The sequence below is a fragment of the Pomacea canaliculata genome, linkage group LG3, assembly GCF_003073045.1.
Source record: "Pomacea canaliculata isolate SZHN2017 linkage group LG3, ASM307304v1, whole genome shotgun sequence".
Lineage (NCBI taxonomy): Eukaryota > Metazoa > Mollusca > Gastropoda > Architaenioglossa > Ampullariidae > Pomacea > Pomacea canaliculata.
The window spans coordinates 7,961,081-7,984,773 of NC_037592.1; the positions used below are offsets into that span (position 1 = coordinate 7,961,081).

The 23,693-nt window shown below is 41.1% G+C and overlaps 1 protein-coding gene across 1 annotated transcript; it reads left to right on the forward strand.

The window, feature by feature from the left end:
• Window positions 1–230: 230 nt before the first annotated feature.
• Window positions 231–23,361, forward strand: LOC112560526 (fibrinogen-like protein 1). The gene is made up of 3 exons (XM_025232445.1): window positions 231–886; window positions 6,739–7,833; window positions 21,734–23,361. Exon 3 carries the CDS (start codon window positions 21,787–21,789, stop codon window positions 22,453–22,455), a length of 669 nt encoding a protein of 222 aa, XP_025088230.1. The 5' UTR covers window positions 231–886; window positions 6,739–7,833; window positions 21,734–21,786; the 3' UTR covers window positions 22,456–23,361.
• The last annotated feature ends 332 nt before the right edge of the window (window positions 23,362–23,693 follow it).

Below are 23,693 nucleotides of genomic sequence, written 5' to 3' on the forward strand. Positions count from 1 at the left end.
ATAAATTATGGGATTGTGGACACAGCTGGAAGTGTAGCGGTTCTGTCCGTACCCGCCCTCTCTCGCCTCGTCCCGTACCCGAGCGCTGCACCCTTCGCGGCAGTGGCGTCGGCGGCGTGCCCACGTGACTAGGACTCCGGCCTCGGAGGTTGTGGGGTGGATGGGAGGGGAAGGGATGGTTGTGGGGGTAGGGGACTGGGGGGGGGGGTAGGGGACTGGGGGCCGGGGGCTTGACTAGACAACAGAGTCAGCGCACGGCAGCCAGTTGCCAAGAACAGGACCGACGAGAAGCACAGCCGTGCGGTACCTCCCGGTCCTCCCTGATAATTGTCAGAACAAGCCGGCCTGCAGAAGTTTGGAGGCGATAATAAAATCGTCGACAGGGTAAATTAAGCGGAGGGAACTGCGTCCGCCTTTGGTCGTAACAGCAGCCTAGAGACTCACGTGCCAGAATTCTACAGAGTCACGAACCAAACGACTACAGCGTTGCATGCCAGAAGTGTACGGCGTCACGTGTATACGTCACGCGCCACAGGTCTATAACGTCACGCGCGCGCCAGAGGTTGGTCTACGGTGTCGCGAGAGAGACGTCTGCATCGTCACGTATCAAGTCTACAGTGTCACGGGTGTACAAGTGTGACGTCACCTGGTGATTCCGCTGACAGGCTGGGTGACCCTGGTGACAGGGTGGGTGACCCTGGTGATGGGCTGGATACACAACGAGCTTCACGACGTTCGTGGCGACTACTTGGAGAAGTGTTCTCCTCCGTGTGCTGAGTGCACAGAGGCAAGAAAGCCTTGAATGAGAGGTCGCGTGTGTCACGGTCACGTGCTGACAACGGCGTGAGATTCTGCCCGGGTGCACCGACGTCTTTCATCACAGCAGGTAACACCTGAGGCTGTAAAGATTCGACTGCACTGAGAATTATCTAGATCGTATTTATGCAAAGCTTAATTTATGTTCTGATTAGCACGAAAAAAAATTAGGCCACTGAGTACAAAACGCTAAAACACATATTTAAATGCCTGCCAACTGTCAAAATTACTTATCTGTTGTTTGTTTATTAGCTGCATCAAGGGAGTGAATCGAAAGTTTACAATAGAATTTGCAGTCTTAATTTTACTGCTGCCTGCGAAAATTCGCTAAATTTTTTTAAGCAATTTATTTTCATGCTTGGTGTTCACAAAGAAATCGAACTAGTGACGTCATGTTTGTACACTGATTAGCCTCATTAGCGTGTGGTCCAACTGTTCAGATGTTGTCTTAACAATGTAGTCGTATAGACGTACAACTCTGACGTCAGTGTTGTTAACCCTTTTTGTGCATGGCGATGTTTGTAGGCATGTATTTCGAGAACAGCAGGTTGGATGAGGGATGCGGTGAATATTCCCCCAGATTTTGCGAAGTAGTATCTTACACTTGGCAATACCCAGCTGTCATCCCACTTGACCTTTAACCTAAACATCTACTCGACCAAGACTATGATATTTGCAGCCAGTCCCGTAACAACACGAGAACAAAAAAATTTAAATTTCAGTTCATTTCTTTATTTGTTGTTCAGATGTTCCACGGTTCAGAAAGTCAATGTGAGCTAGAAATTAAATTTTAGAAAACAGAAATAATTTTTGTTGAAAGCTGCAAAGTTGAAAGAAGTTCACATACAGCAGTGATTGCTGGAAAAGTCGTAGATAGTAAAGATCGACAGGTCACTCCTGGTACGTAGTAATTAGAGACATGCCGACAGTCGGGATAACGATGACGGAGAGGAGTTCTCATGTGTAATTGCTTTAGACATTTTTTTCTGCTTTAAAAACAGTGAAGAATTTACTCGTTGTCATAAACACCATCACCTGGGAGCCTCACCTGTCCATCAGGGACATCACGTGACCCCTAAAATATGTTAATCATAAATCTTTTCATTTTTTTATCGCCCGCTCCTGCAATCCTAAATACATGAATGTCATTGGATATGCGTAGAGGAATTTCTTAATGATTTCAGACTGTTAGCAGAAATTTCTTCCTAGTGCATGTTATTACAAAACTTCAATTAATTGATTAAATAATTAATATACTTATATATATATATATCTAAAGCTTGCAAACACGCAAGAGCAGTTAGGCGACGGTCAGAACATTAATTGTCTCTCAAGGTTCTCAAGCATTCACTAATTACTTTTATCTTCGGTTTTTTTTCTCTCTCTGCTTCTTTGATTGTCTGCTTCACTTCCTGTGTCTGTCTGCCTTGTCCCCTTATCTGTATTCTTTATTTATTTCTTTCTATCCTTCTTTCTCATTCCTTCATTGAATTTAAGTGCTTCCATTCCAAGAATTGCACACTTAACCAGCAGTCTTAACAAATAGCAGAGAACAGCAATTTACACCAGAAAAGTTTCTAAGAGAATAAAAAGGAACAAGAAAAATAAATAAGAAAAGACGATATCAACAAGTTTCGGTGATAAAAGATCTTCAGCACGAGTTCAAGTAAACTGGATGTTTCTTTTCTTTTCTTTTCTTTTCTTTTCTTTTTTTTTTTTTTAAATTCTCCCCCATCAGAATTTTCCGCTTGGGACATCTTTGTTTGAGCGAGAAGTATTTGCCGAGGGCCTGAACTAAAATGTCTCATTAAAGTTTCTCCAGGGATGGATTAAGTTTCGCACCGGTTACCTTGGATAGAGAGAACGCCGTCAGCTGGGAGAGTGCGTTGCACCGCCATTCGACAAACTTCCTTCTTTCTCTCTTTCTCTGCAGCTGCTTCTCCATCCACAGCTAAATACAGCTGAGCGCTGTTTCAGGGGCACAGGGAGGGGGCCAAATTTTCCGGGCGGGCAATTGAATATCATTACTTTATCTCTTTGTCAACATCTCAATTTACTGTGACCCACATCTGGCCGAGCGAGAAAAACTGTTTCATGTCCGCCCGCTTCTCTCTTGTGTGTATGTGTTTCTCTGTTGGTCGGTAGGTCTTCTTATCTACTTGTTCGTGATGGTCCCCAGTTTTCCTACCCGGGGTATGTGACTGCTTTTCCGACTCAATGTTTTCATCTTTTATGTTTGTATCGTTTAGGTTCCAGGTTCGATTTGCATGGAAAATATTTTCTTGTTTTGCGATGTTTCCATGTTTTCACTTAAAACGGTTTTGTTACAAATAGAGTCGATTGTTTGTTTACTTTAGTTTGACGAGGCATTTATGAGCGTATGATCATTATATAATGTCAGACAGGCAGACAGACAAACAGAAAAACCATTTTTTATTCATCTCAATACCCCTTCTCTTCTCTCGTGACTCTCCTCCCATAACTTCCCTCAACTGTTTCAATTATATCAAGTTTCTTTTCTCACCCACCAATCTTTTCGTCTATCAACTTAAAACACTGCAGTAGACTCTCAACCTTTTTCATTTGTTTCCCAAAGTTTTTGCTGTTAATAATAACAGCCAAGAAGTGAGATTGAGTTACATGACCACAGAATCACGTGATCAGAGATAATTTAGACATTTGTCAGGAATCGGCGAAAGACAGGAGTCAAGCTACCCGGGTCATGGAGGTGCGTTTCATGGAACCTGATGGAGAGGAACGTCCACTGGTTCCAGCGTTCCTCACAGGAACACGATCACGCAAGCGATAACACTCGACCTTTCGTCGCTGAGTGGCACGCGCTCTCCAGTCACGGAGATAGGGAGAGTTCTTCAACATGGACGCCAAAAACCGTCCCGTCAGCCCCGCGAAGACGTCGAGAGTCCAACTATCAAGTCCAATTATCCAAGTCGCTCGTTTCGGTGCATCAAGGTCAGCTTCTGCTCCTCCTTCGCCAAGTCTTGAGGCGACGATACCATTTCTCTGATTATCTTTCTCTTTCTTTTTTTCTTTTCTTTTTTTTTCTCCTTCACGAGGTTCCTTGGCAGTAAGACGAGCGGAACAAGCGGGCGTAGCCTCATGTAACAAAAGGTGCACGGAGGGCGTTGCAGTCGGCCAAGTCTCCATACAAAATGGTGGCAAATGTCTTCAGAGCCTTAAAGACTTTTTTCATCTCTGGAATTTTGCCATAAAATGTTTTGAGGAATTCCCTTTTCCCCCCGTCATCAGTTTTCTATCACGTGTTTCTCTTTAATGCAGAATGCAAACTACTAAAGGAGGGAAAAATAAACCAAATAAACCAAGGCTTTTTAGTATGATGGAGGTAGTTTGGTTCAGGGGACGCACTTAACATTTTATTTGAGTTTTTTTTCTAGTGGTGGGAGGAGTGGATACAAGACCAAATGAACCCTCTGTCTTGGAGTTTTTTTTTCTTTCTTTTTCCTGTGTGTGTTGGATATTACTTTTTCTTGTTGAAAAGAGATGCTGCAAGTATTATGATGAGGCAGGAGGTAATTAATGCAGTCTGTGTTTATTTAGCGCGCAGTGATATTACATGGCGCGGGGCGTAGACATCACAGGCCGTCATCACGGTAAAGCGGCGCGGAGCTGAGCAAATATTCAGTTTCTTTATTGCAAAAAGTTCCTTTTATGTCTTCTTGCTGAGGTTTGTGCTGTTGTCCTGTGTTCCGATCTCGTCTGTGCTTGTTGCACCTGTTTACTGGGCCGTTTGCTTTCGGTGATAAAAACTTTAGGTGATGGTTCGGAGTAAAACACGAATCGCTCCTTTTTTAAATGCTGCTACTTTTTTTTTTTAATCTGATTGTCGCATCAACAAATAAGTTTCATTCCTTCTTATATATTTTGTCGTATAATTTAGTTTTACTAAAAAGATTATCCTATCAAACAATGCTATAAACAGTTCAAGGGTTATGTATTTTGAAGACTGAAATAAGAAAACTAACATCAGGCATTGTCTCCTTGTTGCCCTTCCTCACCTGGTCCTCTGAGAAAAATATGTTTTGCCACACGGGAATCGAATCAACATGCTAGTTTTCGGGTTCGAAACGGGTTGTTCTAACCACTATAGTCTATCCACTCCCGTTAGTTCCAGTAAAAAAACAAACTGTTGTCAGAGAGTCCAGAGTTTAATAAAGGAAATTACTATTTATCATAATTGAAAAGACGAAAGGTAAGTGGATCAGTATAGTTTACTCTTCGTCTCTCAAATGAGAAATACATCGTCTCACTCAAATCGATGAAATTAAAACGAGTTGAAATGAATTTGTCATCAACATAGTTGACACCGAGGAAACATCTGACGTGGACAACAGTTTTTAATTTATTTAAAGTCTTTGGAAGAATGAGAAAAAGTAGTAGTCCATTTAAAGTTTGTAAGTTTCTTGTTGTTATTTCTGTCCTTGTCATCGCCTAATAATGACAAAGGATAAGTCATTTCTTATCTTTCTAGCCTACACTGCGAATCCAAAATTAAACATTCTCCCTCTTTCTCTCACTCTCAGGAAGACACACACACACACACAGGAAACGAAAGACAAAGTTTATGTGCAACAGCAGCGAAGATAAACAATACAACAAAGCTTACAGCATATGATTACATCTCGAGCACTAGTATTCGGAAGCTCTTGTCCAGGCAAATATTTCGAAAGAATACTTGAGAAGAGTTTGTAAGAGGCTTGATACCTCCCATGCAGGCCCTTCATGCACCCGGGCTTTTGATGTAAGTATGTGTGAGCTTGAGCGTACTTTACACGCCAATAACGGCGACAGTTATGTCCCTTGAAGTATCATCTCTAAACAGTCTCAGACCCACGACTGGCTCCACACACGCAGTTGTCTCCCGCTCTTATTTTCATGCCAGACTTACTCCGCAAACTTTTCTGGAACATTTTGTAGGATGTATTTCTTCAAGTCGTCGTCATGGTTCATAAACCACGTGATTCATGCGGAATTCAAGAAGACGATGTTGACGACGATGTCTGTGTGCGATGTACCCAGTCTCACGACCGTATCGTGCAGACAGGAAGAGGAGATAAGCAGCCACAACATACTTTCAGACCGGAGACCTTTCTTTTTATGAATCAGGGGAGACAACTATTTTCGTATTTCCTGTCCATACTTTCATGCTTTCTTTCTCGGATTTCTGTTCTGTCTGTGCTTTCTTCTTTCTGCTGGACTGCAGTCCAGACACTCATCACAAAGCTTTCGCTGCATCCATGATTTTTAAGATTAATTTTATTTAATTATGCCTTCTGTTCCCATACAAACAGATTTAGATAAAACTAAAGATTGTTGATTTTTTTCCCAAAAACTTTTTTTAAATTGTATAACTCGTGTTATTTACAGATACCCAGACGAGTGTCGCAGGGTTTTGTTTCAGCTTTATCAAGCTTTTGTTTTAAGTGGATTGAGCAGCAAATACATTTTGAACATCGCAGCTCTATAAATGTGTTTCTAGTATCATATATACGGAAAAACACAGATTATTATTTATTAGCCCAAATCCAACCTTTGATAATAAATTTTGTGCGAGTCTGGAATGATGTGATTTTCTTAATGTGTATATTGAATTTATTATTCATTTATTGCGTTGCTTAGCTTCTTAGCTTTTATAGGATTTTGTTTCTAGTTGTTTTGTTTGTGTTTGGCTTTTTGACTTAACTTTTTGTGTTGCTTTTTGTTGTTTTTCTTTTTTTAGAACTACAAGATAAAGCGAAATAAATGCATATTTTAAAAAGTAAACTTGTAGTATTTTTTCGGAGAATAATTTCCTTTTAATTAACCTTTTATTGTTCGTTTTGTGACTACTTTGAAAAATATTTTTGAACAGATTTTCTAATAACGTAGACATTCATTCTTTTTCAGAAACTGTCCAGTCAGGCACATTTGCAACCTAAAATGGTCCTGGAGAGTGGAGCTGTGGAACACCTTGTCCTGTCTCATCAGTTCGTCCCGTAACAGCGACTGGCGCAATAACCACAGCTCAGAATTCTTTGTTTTTAGAGACATAAAAGGTTCCATTAATAAATGTTTTCCAGAGTAGTATCCGAATAGACAGGTAGCATTTTCTCGTCAAGCTCGATTTATCACCAACTCTTCAGCTGACTTGTTGTGGAATGAATACCCAAGACGGTGAGGACATTCAGATATTACCATGGCAAACACATTGTGGGTTCTTCCACTTCTTTCCTCGCCATATTGTTTCACTGTGTCACCCTGGCACAGCCGACGGTTCAAAACTCGGTCTGGAAAACGGAAAAATCCGCCAATTTTCAAGAGACCGTTCGCCTCGAACCTTCTCGCATGCCACCGCTGCAGGTCCAGATCCAGCAGTCCATGGACCTGCTCTTGCTGGAACTGGAAAAGAGACGAGTGGAGACGGAGTCTCTGCGGACAGAGTTGGCCGATCTCAAACAAGGTTTGATGGACAACCGAGTGATCTTGAATCAGCTGTGGGATGGGATGGACCTTCTGGTGAAGAAGCTGGTGAAAAATGCAGACGGCGCATGCGCAGACAGACGTGAGCAGCGACGTAAAGGAAAAGGAAGACGACGGAACCGCAAGAGAGGAGGAAGTGGTGAAGGAGGGCGAAGACGAACAAAAGGTGAAAAGGTGTCCACAGATAATCCTGATGTCGCGGCAGGGGGTGGAGCCGACACTCTTGCGAGCGGTTCTTCCCGAACGTCCAAAGAAATCGCTTACAGGGACGACGAGGGCTCAGAGTCGTACAACGTCACGAACGTGAAATCCGAGTTGCCTACCTCGTCCAGAGGTCGGGGGTCAGTGCCTGAGTATCTGAACCCTCACCTCTACCCTCGTCACGGAGATGAAGATGGCGTCTTGATTGAAGATGTCGATAGCTACGTCGACGAGTCGACTTCCATGAGCGAAATGTCGACTGAGCCTACGGCAACCTCTCCTGATCCCATCAACGCCTCTACAACGGCTCCATTCCGAAAGGTAAGCTTGTCACGTTTTATCTTTAGAAATTGTAGAATGAATGTAACAACTTAACTATGTCTGTCTCAAGCGTGCTTTAAAGCCCGAGCAGGACGAAAATTTGTTCTACTATTTAGGGTTAAAGGTCAAAGATCAGAGCGAAATACTTTTTCCCAAAATCTCCAAACATTACCAAGCACACAAAAGTGAAACTGATGACGTCATGTTTGTACAAAGATGTGTCTAATTAACATATGGTCCCAGCTTTGCCAATGGCTGAGGCCTTGCCAAGGTAAACACATCCATTGACAACATTGCCGTCTGTGTTGTTGCTCTTTTCTGTGATTGGAGATGTTTGTAAGCATGTATTTCAATAAGGGAAGTGGGACCACTCAGATTAATGCAAACAGTATCTCGCAATGAGATTTACGCAGAAAAATTTGCTCCCCACTCGATGGAAGAAACTAAAGCTGCCTAAATAAATACCGTTCAATTAATTATTTAAACGAAAAAATATTATCAGCGCCGACTTACTGCGCGAAAGAACACGAAGCAGAACACCTGCTGTGAGAACCTGTCACTGCTTATCTATCCATGACTGCATTTATTTCCACGAGAAGCGACGCTGATGTCTTTCAGTCATTTCTTGGAGAAAGGTTTTTCATTATTTCACATACAAAACTGTTTACATTAATGGCTTCATCATTGTTTTCTTGTTAAAAATCTGGCTCAAACCTCTATAGCAAACTTACCGTTCTCTGTGCTCACCTTGTATTTTATAAAGTAAAATATTGGGTAAACTGAAACGATAAATTTTAGTCCAACCAGCATGGTTCTTGCATGAGGGCGACACAAAACATTTATTAGTCCGGATATATGAAAAGATTTGTTTGTTTGCCGCTGGTGTTTGTGTACTGCGACAGTCGCCATCTCGATGGAGGAGGACAAATCAGATTGGTGATGATAACAAAATGGCTGTTTGTCGGCACAGCAGGGAAGATCTAGATGTGAGAGTGCTAGAGAAATGGCTTTTAGAGGCTGGAGGTATAAACACACCTCAGTCACCACATTTTTCATGTGGATAGAAACAAATTCTCAACCGTCGTAATAATGGCTTCTGTTTGCGCCGCTGATACCACAGGTATGCTGAATTTTATCTCTCTGCCGAGGGTTCCCTCTGTTAAAACACCAAGCTCTCCTACCGAGGGAAATCACATAAATCAGTTATTTCCATCCATTTTGCCTTCAACGATGAATGTTTTGCGTATTTTTTAAACACCTTTGAAAAGTTTGTTTTGCGCAATCAGCGCATCTGTCTAATTACTTCTCGAACTTGTATTAATACACTTCTGTGATTATTTTTTTGAAAATATATGTGCTGATCTGTGTCATTAATTCGTAACAGATGTCAAAATGTATATTTACATCATTTATGTATATAAACATAAATAGATATTAATTTCATCATAAAATTATGTGCTGACTTCTTTTACACACAAGTTTTAAGGCTGTGTAGAGCTTTTATTCTGCGATGGTGTTCTTTTACAATGTGACGAGGTTGTTAAAATATTGTTTAATGCTGAGATGATGAATCAGTCGTACCCGTTTCTTGTGTGCATTCATAAAAGATTTACATGAGTGCAAAATAATTCTTGAGATTATTCGTTAGAAGACAGTTGCTCCAACATCTGAGTGGCAATCATCACCTGAGTTTTCAGAAATAACTCGATGTTTGTCCATCGCAGTACCTAACCATTGATATCCATAGGGTAGTATTTAAACCCCCCCATCCTTCAACAAACTGGTATAGTCATTCAGGCAGGACATACCTTCAGACCTACTAAGGGAACAAGCAATACGGGTAGCATGGGCGTGAAGGACATTATACAGGTAAACTCACCTGTTCTTGCGATCTCTTCCATTCTATTTTTTTCTTTTTACCACCTTTCTCTCCTTCTCGTGTGTGTGTGTGTGTGTGTGTGTGTGTGTGTGTGTGTGTGTGTGTGTGTGTGTGTGTGTGTGTGTGTGTGTTGGCACATTCTTGCTCCTGCTTCACCACCAGCAGCCACCCAAGAAGACAGTAGTTTTCCGTGCTTCTTAAGCAGCAACTAATGATACATAAACAAGCATTTTGCAACTGCACAGACTCCGCCTCCTGACGTTAAAAATACATCTTCATCATCAGACGATGCTGTAGAGGACTACATTTTGTTAAAAAAGAACTCGACAGCTGCGAGCTGAGGTAAAAATGTTTTCTCAAGAAGCCGTTGAGTGACTTGAGCCCAACAGGTGATGCCGTTTGGGAAAGGTCTTCCTAGTCCACAATAGTTTCATTTGTTGTAAATGGTTTTTCTTGCTGCTTGCTGCCAAGTGTACGGTGCTCTGACAGTATCTACAGTGTAGAGACAACCGTATGGTCTGTGTCATTCTTTACCCACCCGCAATTTCTTGGGTGTGCTTATTTACACATTCTTGTTGGAAGTAGTATGTCTCAAAGAAATGATACTTTTCATCACAGAGACTGTCGTGGTAGCTTGCTGACGATTCTGTTTTGTGTCTGTGGAAAATTATTTCAATTATGATATAATACCGAGATTTATTTATTAATTAATTAATTTTTTTTTTTTTGGAATGACAGAACTCCTCTAGTCACACTCTGTTATACATGTCTATGAAAACCGATGACTTTCCATTTTCCAGAAAATCATTATAATTCTCACTTTTCCCTTAACCATAGATTTCAGCAAATGCCAAACCAGACTTATTTGTTTACTCTGTAATACTATTTTTTTAAAGGATGCTCTGGTATTAAAAATGTTAACCAGAATAAACATAACACGGTAGGAAAAGAGAGTAAAAGAAAGAACAGAAAATGGTACGAGGCACAACTAAGAGAGAGAGGAAGAGGAGTGTAAAGATCAGATTCTCTACAGAATAATATTTACTACATCTTCTACTGAAGGGGAGTAGGTTGTGATGTCTGACCCTGAGGAAATATTAGTAATTACGGAGTAATCTAGAAAGTTCACGGAACAGGAGTCAGGACAAACACTGTGTTCATGGGAGAGCAATGGACCGTGAACACCAGAGATAAGAAACCTCGGCAGCGGAAAATCAAAGACCGTGGATGAGAAGGGCGATGACTAAGTTGCGGCGAGCGCCCCCAAGCGGCAATCATGCTGAGCTCGTACAAGGGAGATAATTTCAAACATGACCAGGAGAGATGGGCGATATTGTTTGCCGGGTTTTTGCAGATAAATAAAAGTGCAGTTGTGAATAATAGTACTTTGTGTGCTGGTCTGTCTCACGTGACCTGTGTGTTTCAACATTCAAGGTAACTCATAGATGGTTCAATTTCATCAGTTTCCTAATTTTACATGCTGGCTGATTTGTACAAGATTTTGTGGTTTCTTTGAACGTGAAGTTCAGAGATAAATTGAGGAAGAGACGCCTCACCATTGAGTCCCAAGAGCAAGGTCTGTCACATGAGCAGATAAATGACTTTCATCTCTCCTCAAACTCCATCATTAATCTTCCTGCCACATTATCCATGTGCAGAATATGTTCCAAGTTGTCTGTGAATGTTTTCTCAAATTCTTTAATCACAAGAAGCAACTGTGAGCTTGACACTGCGAGACCGTCTGTCAGTGAAGAAAACTGTTTGCAGGTCAGGAACTACTCGTGCTATTCATCAAACAGTTTTCTGGTGTTTACCTTGACTAGGCAGTGGTTGAAAACCAAATTTCGAAGAATTTTCTAAGTATCATGACTCGTCTGGGGGCCGGTGATGTTCAGATGATTCATCTTTCGATTGACTAGCTAAGGGGAAAGGTAGCTCAAGGCTGTTGGTAAAGGACAAAGCAAAAATAACACTGTTTATAAATCAGAAAAAGGTATATTTAAAGAGAGATGAAGACAATCATCACCACACAAATGTACAACTATAAACAATATGGCCAAGAAGAACAAGCCTGGAGGGGCCATTAGTGAAAGAAGGGGTCTACAGGTGGAAACAACAAATCTTTCATCACAAGACTCAGTGAAACGTGGTTCACGTCCTTTGCATGTAGCACTTGTCACTGTCACCATCAGCTTGGAGTTTACAGCAAACATTTAGACATTTAGACATTAAATACATGATTTATTCAGGACAGAAAATGCGAGGTCCAGGTCTGGGTCTGGCGCCTCTCTATGAGAACTGACAGTTACGGAGGTTGTCATGGAAGCGCCTCAGTGCTTCGAATCTTTAGGATGATTTATTTTCCTTGTTAGAAAGAGTTTTCTTGTTTCTTGTTAGTCTGCGTCGTTCTAGAAAAAAAGGTGATAGAAAGGAACTAAGACAACCGGAGCTGTAACAAGCTGATGCACAGAGAGTATTAACATCCAGACTTTGCTGGCTCTCAGCCACCCTGGGTACAGACGATGGATTCAGACCAGGGAGGTATTAATGGTTCATTTTGGCAAGCTTCTTCTCGGTACAGTTTGAGCTGTTTCCGAACAAAGAGCAAACCTGGATGATTTAGGTATATTTATTTATTTCCCCACACGTGTGCTAACAGACTTGCGAAAGAGAGTTCTCTCGGAGTATTTAGCGAGGGTCTAGTTATGGTTCATAAGACAATTTATTTGTATCCTGTGGTAGGTTTTGAAGTAACAAATTCAACTAAAAAAAAGTCATTGAGGAATTTAAAGTATGTAAAGGATTTGTGTGAAAGGCCTGAGCACGCACGCACTCACATACACACACGCATTTATCTTTCACCATCTGTCATTTATCTCTCGTATCACCAGCCTCGTCACCAGTTTCCAAAGTAGTATACCATCCCTGATTATCAAAGAAAGAGAGATATTTTTTAAAACAGAAAAAGACAAAAAAAGAAAAGAGTTCGTGCAATATGCAGACTTCCGCGATCTGCGGTCTCCGGGAACATTTATTTACTTTGGTCTCCAGCCAAGTGCCAGCCTCTTCTCTCTTCCTTTTCCTTTGCTAAACTTTTTAATTTTTTTCGTAAAACCACTGATTTGTTTATCACAAAAATTATATATAAAAAATTAACAAGTTTAACGACAAATGAATGAATATAAAGGATGAAGAAAGGGGGAGCAAAATTAATATCTCGGGAAAAAGTTTTGATAATTCACCTTAAAATTCTAGAAAATGTTTCCTGCTACACACTCATTTTGATCTTAAATTTTCTTGAAACTTATAAAACATTTTCTGGGATATCTTTGAAATATTTTCACTCACACATTGTTGTTTGTTATTGGAATTGTGTCGGATCCGAAGGTATTGTGTCTCTCATCATCTACTGTGTGACATTATTTTTAGATACAAGGTAACACCTGTTGACTCTCGGATCCTTAAATACCTGCTGATGGAACAAGAAAAAGGTTAGAAGTAAATACTAAGAAAAAAATTAGAGTGCATACAACTGTCTCAGTCTTCAGCTTCGTGAGAATTCTCGAGACTCAGTATTTTTGGATGCTTTGTATGTGTTCTGGCTGCGATTCAAACACGTGGAGAGATAAAGCAGACGTGAGGGAAAAAAAAACGGAGTGCTACTAACGTCTTCTTCGTTTCTTGAAGGGTTGATGGAACGGTCGAACACCTCCAGTGAACAGAACGAAGTGTTTTTACAATCAGGTATTCTATTCTCTGATGGCCTTGCATGTTTGTTCAAGTCCTTGCTGGTGTGAAGACCTACTTCTTCCGTGAATATGTCAATAAAGATGTTTTTTCCCCCATCATCTCCTTTCTCCATCTGTTCCACCAATTGTGTTTAAAGCTTGCAAACTATTGTATTTATTGTTATGTATTGTCTTTATTTCTCGTGTTTCTCTTATTTGTAAGGAATTAATAGTAATATTAATGAGTATGCATAAAATGAAGTGAGTGAGAGAGGAAAAGAGAGAAAAACCAGAACCAGAACAAGAAGAAAAAAGTAGAACCAGAAAAAGACGAATTAAAAGAAAAGAAATTTCCGTTTATGTCCTACATCACAGGAGTATCGAGGTTCCTAAAATTTATCTCTCCATTTTATTTTCATTTCCTCCATCACTAGACGCCGCTGGGTGCAGAGGCAGGGTGTGAGTCATGCCACTGTCTATGTTCCTGATGTCAGCTCTTCATCAAAATAACCAACTGCTGTTAACGAGGTGGTGAAATATGTTTTATTTACTAGGCACCTGTCAACACACCTACAGGCCATATGTGGTCTCCTCAGTTACAATTAATGCCACCAAGTGCCAGTGAGTGACATCCGTGAAAATAACAATACACACCACCCGACAGTCTTTCAACATTTCTTTTCTTCAACAGGAAGACTCACCTTGCGTGGACCACGTCCTCGGCCATAGCTTACATCAGATACGTGGTTATTTATTTGTTGACCACGTGACACACAACGCCCCAAACAGTTTTGCACCCTGAATACCTCGGTCCTCACCCAAAATAAAGAATATATGGCCCTTTTATTTGCTTCCCTTTCCTACTGAATATTTCGTTTCTTTTCTGTAGAATTTGCAAGGTAAAGAACAAGTGGTGACCACAAAAACAATTTCTCTACAATCTTAGGTTAACCAGTGAAAACGTATTGCGAACAGCTGTGATAAATGTACATGTTGGGGAAAAATATTGGCAACAATAAATATAATTGTCTTCTGGTTGAACTTAGAGCTCCAATATTGTATTTCATGATGCAACTAAAATTAGCTTCCTATAAAAATCGTGGCAAAATAAAAGTTTATGGGATATATTTTTAACAGACCAAAATGTGAGTTTATTTATGACCTAGAATATTTAAGTGAACCAAAAATGGTGGAACTGAAATAAGTGACAAAAGAATGCGATCTGAGTCACTGGGTGGCCAATATGGCGGAGACCAGACGACAAGGTGTGGGTAGAATTCAGATCACCTGAAAAATACTGATGCCACTGAAGCTCTGCTTTGCTCATTACACCCCGGACATGGTAAACTAACAAATGCTTTCTTTACTTTTTTAATCCTCATAAAGAATAAGAAAAAAATACTTTGATATCTCCGCTGATCAGGATTTTAAAAATAGTGTACGTACCGGACAGACATTCCACCCCTGGTTTATGTCAGCGGCCTCGCACCCCGTTCGTTCATTTGTTTCGTCTCGTGCTTTTTTTTATAGGCTTGTTTTATTGTGATTTTCACCAGCGAGGCTTGTGGAGAGATTTATCACATCTCTTGACCTTAAGATCAAAGGATATATCAGTTTTCGAGCGAGTAAACTAGCGATAAGGCGGAGAAGGAAATATTTATGGAAGAACACACACAGGCGGCAGTCCTGCTCTCCATCACACACTCCCAGACATATTCTGATGTCACTGTTTCTTCATCGGCATCTGAAACTTGGTGAATTAAAAACTGCATAGATCATAGTAACCTTTGACCCTGTTCTTGCAGGATGGAATGAAATATTTTATTAGTCCTCTCTAAGGAAATTCTGCTTTAATGACGGTTTCCGTTCAAGATGCTCAAGAGGCAGGAAGTGGCTCAGCCGACACTCGTTAACAATATGGCTGTCTTCATGGTCCTGAAGCCATGGGACGCGAGGTGCATCTGGGAATTGTTAAGGTCGTGGAAACAAAAGATTTCACCAGAAGGTTGGAGGACGTGGTTAAGCGGATACCTGTTTGATGTAGGATAGAGTTATCGTTACAATATAACGGAAACCCCTCCCTGTATGTGTGTACTTGTGTGTGTGAGAGACAGAGGGAATGATTTACCTACAAAGTAAAATATTTTCACTAAAATCTTCCTCTAAAAGCATGAGAATCTGTAATAGCTAATTCCCACATTTTAAAAAATAAAAGTTAACAAAATCTTAAAATTAGATTGCCAAGGTATGGCATCCACTCTTACGAGCAGCCATGAAAATCTACCCCAAAACAGTATCAGAAGCAGATACCAATTTAAAAAAAGGAAGGAAAAAAAAAGGACGAGAGAAAAACCCTAGAATGTTACAGATGCCAGAAGCCTGACTATCAACATGTCTATTAATCGGGTGCCAGTCGCTAAAGCTTTAAAACATTGAGTCCATCAGAACCCAGGGGTACATGTGATGGTTGCAGTAAGGTGTGAGACAAAGTGACAGGCCAACATTTCCCACGAGGTCTGTCTGTATCCTTTTGGCCAGCTCCTTCAGGGCCCAGAAATTGGGGACTTGTGTTGTTTTGGTCTTTGGCGGCTCTGGTCATTGGGGGCTTGGTGATGTTGGTTTACCTTTTATCTGGTAGCAATAGTAGACAACATGGCCACGAAAGAAACTTTATTTTAGACGTCTGTCTGCTTGCTTGACAGATAAACAATGCAAGACAAAATGATGGCGAGGGAATCTCTGTTCCATTCACAATATTCCAGCCTTCATACTAGCTTAGAAAAAGCTCAAACATTATTTCCCGCTGTGGATAGTTTATTGACATAAGGCCAAAGCTGTGGTGTATAGAAAAAATAAGCTTTGATCTTTCTTCCAGGTTCTTAAATCCACCAGGTGGAGAACCACACGGTCTGTCTTCCTGTCATATTTGAATTTATTACATACAAGTATACAATGAATATTTTTAAAACACGATTCTTTGGTCAAACATCCCAAAACTAACATTTCAAGAAGATGTTAGTGATCACATCTCAATGCCAGTCAAATGCTGATACATATTGTCAGGGGAGACCACAGCAATGTGTTTGAACAACCTCTCTGACAACCAGAATCAGACGCCACCCCCACAAAAAATAACCCCATCCTCCCACCCCTAAGAAAAGTGTTCATCAGCAACAGAAGCAGCCAGAGAAACAACACTGATTCTGTTTTCTCGAGCCAGATGTCGAGGGAATCCTTCTTTCACTCAGTGGGGGCCCGACAACCCTGCGGGAGTCACTCTGTTTTCATTCTTTCAAAGGGTTAAGGGATTATCCGGGCAACTCTCCTTCCCTTTCCTAAAGGTTATCCCCGTGTTACCCCGGGTATAGATCTCCCGAAGGTAACGAAGCAATGAGGTTTGTTGGCGCCTTGTTGCTGATAGCACCTGAATTCATTCTTTATCGCTGGAGCATGTGATAAGAGCCTCTTCTCTTCTGTCCATCTAACGGGACTGTTTAATAAACTTTTCTGGGGAAACAGGAGTAGAGGAACCTTCACGGCGTGTTTACAAGGTAACGAAAAGCCGCTGGCGGTGGTTCCAAAGAGCAGCAGTGGATTTATTTATTTATTTTTTTTGTGGACGAAATAAAAATAATCCAAGCTAATTGCTGTTACAAGAGCATCGTCCTTTAACTTTAGTTATTTATTCATTTGATAATCTCAAAATATTCAACAATTGGCAGCGGAAATGTAAACTTTAAGCATCTTGCGGATGGTGTTAAGGAGTTAATTATGCAATATAGCAACACATCAACATACCACCATGCCGATGGACCTTTGTTTATGTACACAAGTAGACATTATGAGTAAAAGACACATGAATGGTGGTCTACATGTCACAGAAACACGACAACACACGACAACGAAACTTCTGACCTAATGACGTCTATAATTTTTTGTTTATTTATTTCATTCACTCTCACATTTTCTTTCCTCACATCGTTCTCTATTCCGTTCATCGTTCTTTATGCCACTCTTATTATTTCTTTTTTTCTTCTCCGCGTTCTTTCTTTCTCATTCGTTCATTCAACCTCATTTCTTCTTCTTTTTTTCTCTCTTTCTCTCTGTCATTGTATATTTTTGCTATCTCACTTTTTCTTTATTCATGACGCTCTCATTTTTTTCTTCCTCTCCTTTCACCTTCCTTTTTTTCTATCATTCTCCTTATTTTCTTTTATTTTTGTTCTCTTCCTTCCCTCTGCCTAATCTCAATTGTTTATTTGAGCATACCACGCATTTAATCATCCTTTCTTTACCTCCTCTCCTCTGTGTGTGCGCCGGGGCGTATACAAAAACACATTCCTTTTATGTTTTCTTGTAAAGAAACACTCGCTGGAGGGAACCTGGGAGCGAACCTAGTTGACCCTGATTGACATTGTACAAACACTGCGATGTTCCTCATGTTTTCATCCAAATCTCGAGACAGAAGAGCGGTTAAAAACAGTTTTCATTTGTTGTTTGTCTTTTTCTTTTCTCTCTCTCTCTGTTGTTTCCTGTGAATTTTTTTCCTCACCAGTGTTTCCTCTTGCCCAAGGCACCCAGTGTGATTGTACCTCAGGACCATGTCTGGGTTGTCCTATGAAGACCTAACAAGGACCGGGTATCAGATACGGGTGGGCAGCATGGGGCCAAACCACGGCTTTTATGGAATGAGCTTTAACGAGGGCAAGGCTGCCACTGTCATGGTTATCAGGCAGAGATATTATGGGGTGGTCTTTAACGAAGATCATTTTCAGTCGTAACCTTTTCCTGGAAGCGGGGGTAGGTGGGTCTGAGGAGTGGGAGGGGAAATCTCTATCAGGCGCCTCTCCCAACAACATCCTTCCTGAATTAAAAAGTTTATCCTCCCACCTCACATTTCTTTTTTTGTTCTTTTTTTTTTTTTTCCCCCGATAGCGACAAACATAGAAGCCTGCTTTTATTGCACGAACCATAAGCGAGATAACGAAGCGGCGGATCCCGTTCCAAGAGAACTCGCTTTGATCACGTGGTCAGCCAGCGCATCTTATTGTGGCGTGTAATTACAAAAGACTGCAATAAATCCTCTCTTATCTAATCCAGAGACGATATGTCTTCACCTGCCGGGGCACTGCTTGCTGTGCAGCTCCGCGACACCTTGCTGCATGGGCCGCCAGCACGTTGCTGCATCCGGAGGCTGCTTTTTTCCTTCCTTTTCTTTCGTGAAAGGTTTCTATGAAGGAAATCACTTCAGAAAGAAGTGTGAATAATAATAATAATAATAATAATAATAATAATAATAATAATAATAATAATAATAATAATAATAATAATAATTGCAGACGAACTCTCCAAGCATTGAAGGAGTTTAAAAATTGACAACACAACGGAATCGGTTGTAAAGAATGTGAAAAAGATTGTGCTCACACCTTTATTTAATGCCAAGCAGTCAGCTAAAATTCTTTATGGAAAAGTTTAGCTGGCTGCTTGAATATTAACCATCTAACTATCGTTATTAGCGGTGTTCTACTCAAGTCCTCTCAGGGTTCTCAACCGCCAGCGGGCGCTGCTGGCTGGATGCGATATTTGGGGAATGTCTTCAGTCTCTGATAGCATCACAGCTTTGCTCTGGGCAAGTCGAGTTCTCGCCTACATCTGCTGCTTACATCTACATTGGCTTTCTGGCTGCACGTCTGGAAGCGCCAAACCTCACTTTCCTTGAGAGAGTAGCTTCTACGGACAGAGGAACCGTGCCTAAAGGATAAATAATTGAATAGGTGTTTCACTTTGTCATAAAGAATTTTCCTCGAGACAAAAATAGTAGTCAGTACTTATATAAAATTATAAAATAAAATATAAAATTATATAAAATAAATTTTACAAGAAATCAAGGCATCTCTTAACAGTTGTAACTAGAACCTTTATACACCTGCAGGTTTTATGTCAGACTGGGAAGCAAACTATATTACATGTGGACTTGCATTTTTGTATGGATTTCAAGCTTCTTAGAAAGTCTCTTTGATCGTTGAAGCATCCGTGATAGAAACAGGAAAAAAAAAATCAGTGGCCTCCCACGGCTGAAGCCTGACTGTAGAAACTCTAGTCGTGTTCGCATGCTAAAGCTTTGCGCTAAAGCTGTCTGCATACGCTAAATACACGCTAAGCTGTGTTGCCATGCAGTGTCTGTGGACTGGAATCCCAAGGACTGCGGTAGGCACACAGCTAAGTAGGATGCTCGCTGCTGCCTGTCGGCGCTCGTTTCTTTGATCCCTGTGATCTCCCGGTCAGCATTTCTCTGCCAACAAGGCCAAGAGAATGCCAGACTCTGACAGAGGAACTGTGCGCCACCTGTTCTCCTCTCTTCTCAGAACTTTAAACCTTTCTTGTGACAAGCGGTCAGAGCTATCGTACTTCTCTCTTTGAGATATTGATCGACAATCGATAACCTTAACAATAACAACAATAAAAAATTCACGGTCATTGAAAAAAAAAAGAAGAGGAATTTCGAGAAAAAAAGCAGTTTGGAAAACCCCGGGTAGCTTTAGCTACAGCTTTGGGTTGGGATTCATTTACATGAGGTACAACGCTTGTGCTGTTCTGCTGGCGGACTAGATTGCAGATTTATTTGTATAAAAACACCCGTGTGTTGACATGTTACCATGCTTCACTGAACATTCATTCATGCGAGAGGACGATAGTTCCGTCATGCGTGTAGAGAGCTTGCAGGAATGAGGTCAGAAAAGGTTTGTGGTGTAGACTGAATCCCGACTGGCTGTGCACACGGGTGGGCTGTGTTTGCTGAAACACACTGGTAGGGAGAAATGTAAACAACTGTCAAATCGAACAGGAAATTTAGTCAAGTTTAGATGTACAGTTGTCTACGATGGCTACACCAGGAAATTTTCCTCTTACTGCGCATGCTCGAGAAACAGATCAGAGAAAATTATTTTTATATATTACACATTACAGGTAACTAAAATAATTCAGCATAACATCAAATGCCTTGTTTATATTTTGATTCAAATGGATGCTGTAAGAAATGTCGCCATGGATGTCTTCTATGCGCTAGGGATGCGCAATGGGCAATAGGAATATTGGGAATGTTAACATGTTGTGGTGGGGCAACGAACTATTACAGGTATGAGTGTGAGAACAGTCTAAGTGGACTTCAGATTAAATCAACCTCGACTCGACTGCTTTCCTCTAACCATCTTTGCAGGTCTGTAATTCAGTCTGGCTGCTCCATCACTCGCCCTCTGCTGTGTTGCTGCTGAGTTTGTCTCACGCAGAAAATACAAACGAAGAGTGATGACTATTCCGTAACATCTCTGTGATTCTTCTCTCCTTCTCCTCAGCCCCAACTCTTTAATCGTAAAAACAGGTCTGTGTGTGTGGTTCTGAGATGGATTTTACACGCTTGATTAAGAAACCTAGTTTATATTCTCGCACTGAAGTCAAAACAGTTTTGAACTGAAGACGTGGCAGTTACTCCCATATATTTACACTAACTCTGTGTCTGCCTGTAGGTTTCTTGTCTTCACCCAGTGGTAACCTTCCATACCTTTTTCCAGTTCCACTTTTCTGCAAGAGCTTACTTCCGACGGAATTATTTTTGTTTAAAAGCGTTTCTTCTGTATTAAAAGGCTAACTCGTTTAGCGCCTGCCAGTCTCGCTTTCCTGTCTTTACTGGAGTTTTTCTTCCCTCTGCACTTAGATGCTTCACAGACGAGCTTTTGTGCTGCCAGCACTTGAACGAACCGGACAGTAGTTTATCTACCTAGGGACCTGACAGACAGACAGACAGACAGACAGACAGACAGACAGACAGACAGACAGACAGACAGACAGACAGACAGACAGACTCATTAAGGATGAAGAGGAAGAACATATCTGTTCAGAAGGTCGCTAAGGGTTTTCGTTTGCAGATGAAAGTGATGTATGCTCATATACATACTTGCTTGAGTACCTGTGTGTGTGTGTACCTGCGTGGGTGTAGATAAATACACCTGCATTGTATCCAGATGGATGAATAGGTGCTTTGTAAATTTGTGGGTGGATCGTCTTGGTGCAAGTGAGTAATATTTAACAGCTGTCAGTCTGACAATCAGCAGAGAATGGCTGACGATTGTCAGATGCATCTGAAGCCAGCCTGTCTAAGTAATTTACGACGATGATGATGATGACGACGACAATGATGATAACTGATATATTTTATCTGCAAATAACATAAGACTATTTCTTTATAATCTTTTCCACGCACTCCTTTAAAGACTAAAATACAGATATTTGATTCCAGATTGTGAGGACATACGGCGCCTGGGCTACGCCACAAACGGGACCTACGTCGTCATGACAACGCTATCCCAAGAAAGTTTCCCTGTCGTCTGCGAGTTCCACAAACACGAGACGTGGACCCTGATCCAACGCCGGCAGGACGGCTCGGAGGATTTCTACCGGTCCTGGCTGGACTACAAGCACGGCTTCGGGAGCCTGGTGGGCGAGTTCTGGCTGGGCAACGAGCGGATCCACCAGCTGACAAACCAAGACTTCTACCGACTCCGGATCGACATGTGGGACTGGCCCAAACCCGGAAATGACGTCACCGGCAGGCCCCACGTGCCTCGCTACTTCTTCGCGGAGAGTCGCTACATGGTGGTGGCGAACGAGTCTCAGAGGTACGAGCTCAAGGTGCCGGACGATTACTTCGCTTACACGGGCTTCGGCGGAAGTGGACTTCGCATCCACGCGGGCCCGTTCCTGACGAAGGACGTGAAGATCCTGCCGGAAGCCATGAGGCAGAACTGTGCACAGAAATTCCATTCTGGATGGTGGTTCAAGACCTGCGTCCGCAACGCCAACTTCAACGGTCGCTACTACAAAGGCGGCTACGCCGACTCCTCCAAGAAGCAGAGAGCCAGAGACGACATCTACTGGCCCAACATCGACCAGTCGCTGCAGAAGGTGGTGATGAAGATTGGGCGGGTGAACGAGACATACGCGCTCACCGGGTTTCTTTAGCTGTGGACTGATGATTATACGAACTCCCTCATTGTTATGTTCAAGACAGTTATGTTTTTAAAATAATTTTTAAATAGAAATATATTTCTGGTTGTGACTTTTGGTAAAATAGATGACAGAATATAGCAGTTATAGATGACAGAATATAACAGTTATAGATGACAGAATTTATAGAGACGCGAGATTTAATAATTTGTGTACAGCACCTCACCCATGTTCAAAGTGAACAAAGAGTTCACTTGTGAAAGCTAATTCTAACAGTTGCTTTAGACACTTTCACAATTCAATGAGTTTTAAAAGAATCCTGTCATGTAATTATTTTAGTTTATTGTGTATCCAAAAGCTAGAATTTCTTTGCCTTCCCGATCCGCCATGTGAAATGTCTGGAAGTTTGTAAGCGTTAGAGAAATATTTGTTTAGCAAAAATATTCTTTGTAAATATCTTTCCTGTAACTCATACCTAATTATTTTTGTGTAATTTAATATAATTATCATCCTGTTTGCCTGACATGCCTGACTTGTGTTTAGGTGATTAATGTTGATTTTGTATGGATTTTTGATAGTAATGTTGTTAAACATCCATCTTTCATCACCATCTTCGAGTAATTAGTTTTTGTTAACATGGTTTTTCTTCTTCAAATGTGAGCACACTTGCAGCCTACGATGTTTTGCTATACAAGCAATACATCCTCCTCCTCCTCATCCTAATCATCCTCCTACTCCTCCTCATCCTCATCCTCCTCATCATAATCACCATCATCATCAAAACTTTACCACACACATTCTCACACAATCGCATAATCAACAAAGTGTCTTCGCTTGAGAACATTTAGGAAAGAAATTTTTTACCGAATTGTAACTGTTCAACTGAGCAAAAAATCACAGTAAAATATTTCACGAACACTTTGTTTCGTCTCTCTCCTTTTATTGATGTCGATCTGCCATCCTGCCATTCTACTTTATATTTCTGAACTCGTTGTTTATAGTATTACAAAGTTCGTTGATTTTTGTTTTTCAATTCGCGATTTTATTGGGCTTTTATTTATTTATTTTTGTTTTAGTTTGTTTTCTGGTTGCCTGGTTGATTTAAAAAAAATTGATGTCGGGTAATATATGTTCTCAAAACTAGTCCAACTCTGAAAAAAACTTCTAAAAACAGAGGCAGCACTGTACAATGGCGACACGTCAGGCACCGCAGGTTCCAGGTGAATACAGAGATAAAATATTGTTCATTCCTT

Coding starts and splice junctions, on each gene's coding strand:
- LOC112560526 (XM_025232445.1), top strand. CDS start 21,787: ATGACAACGCTATCCCAAGAAAGTTTCCCTGTCGTCTGCGAGTTCCAC.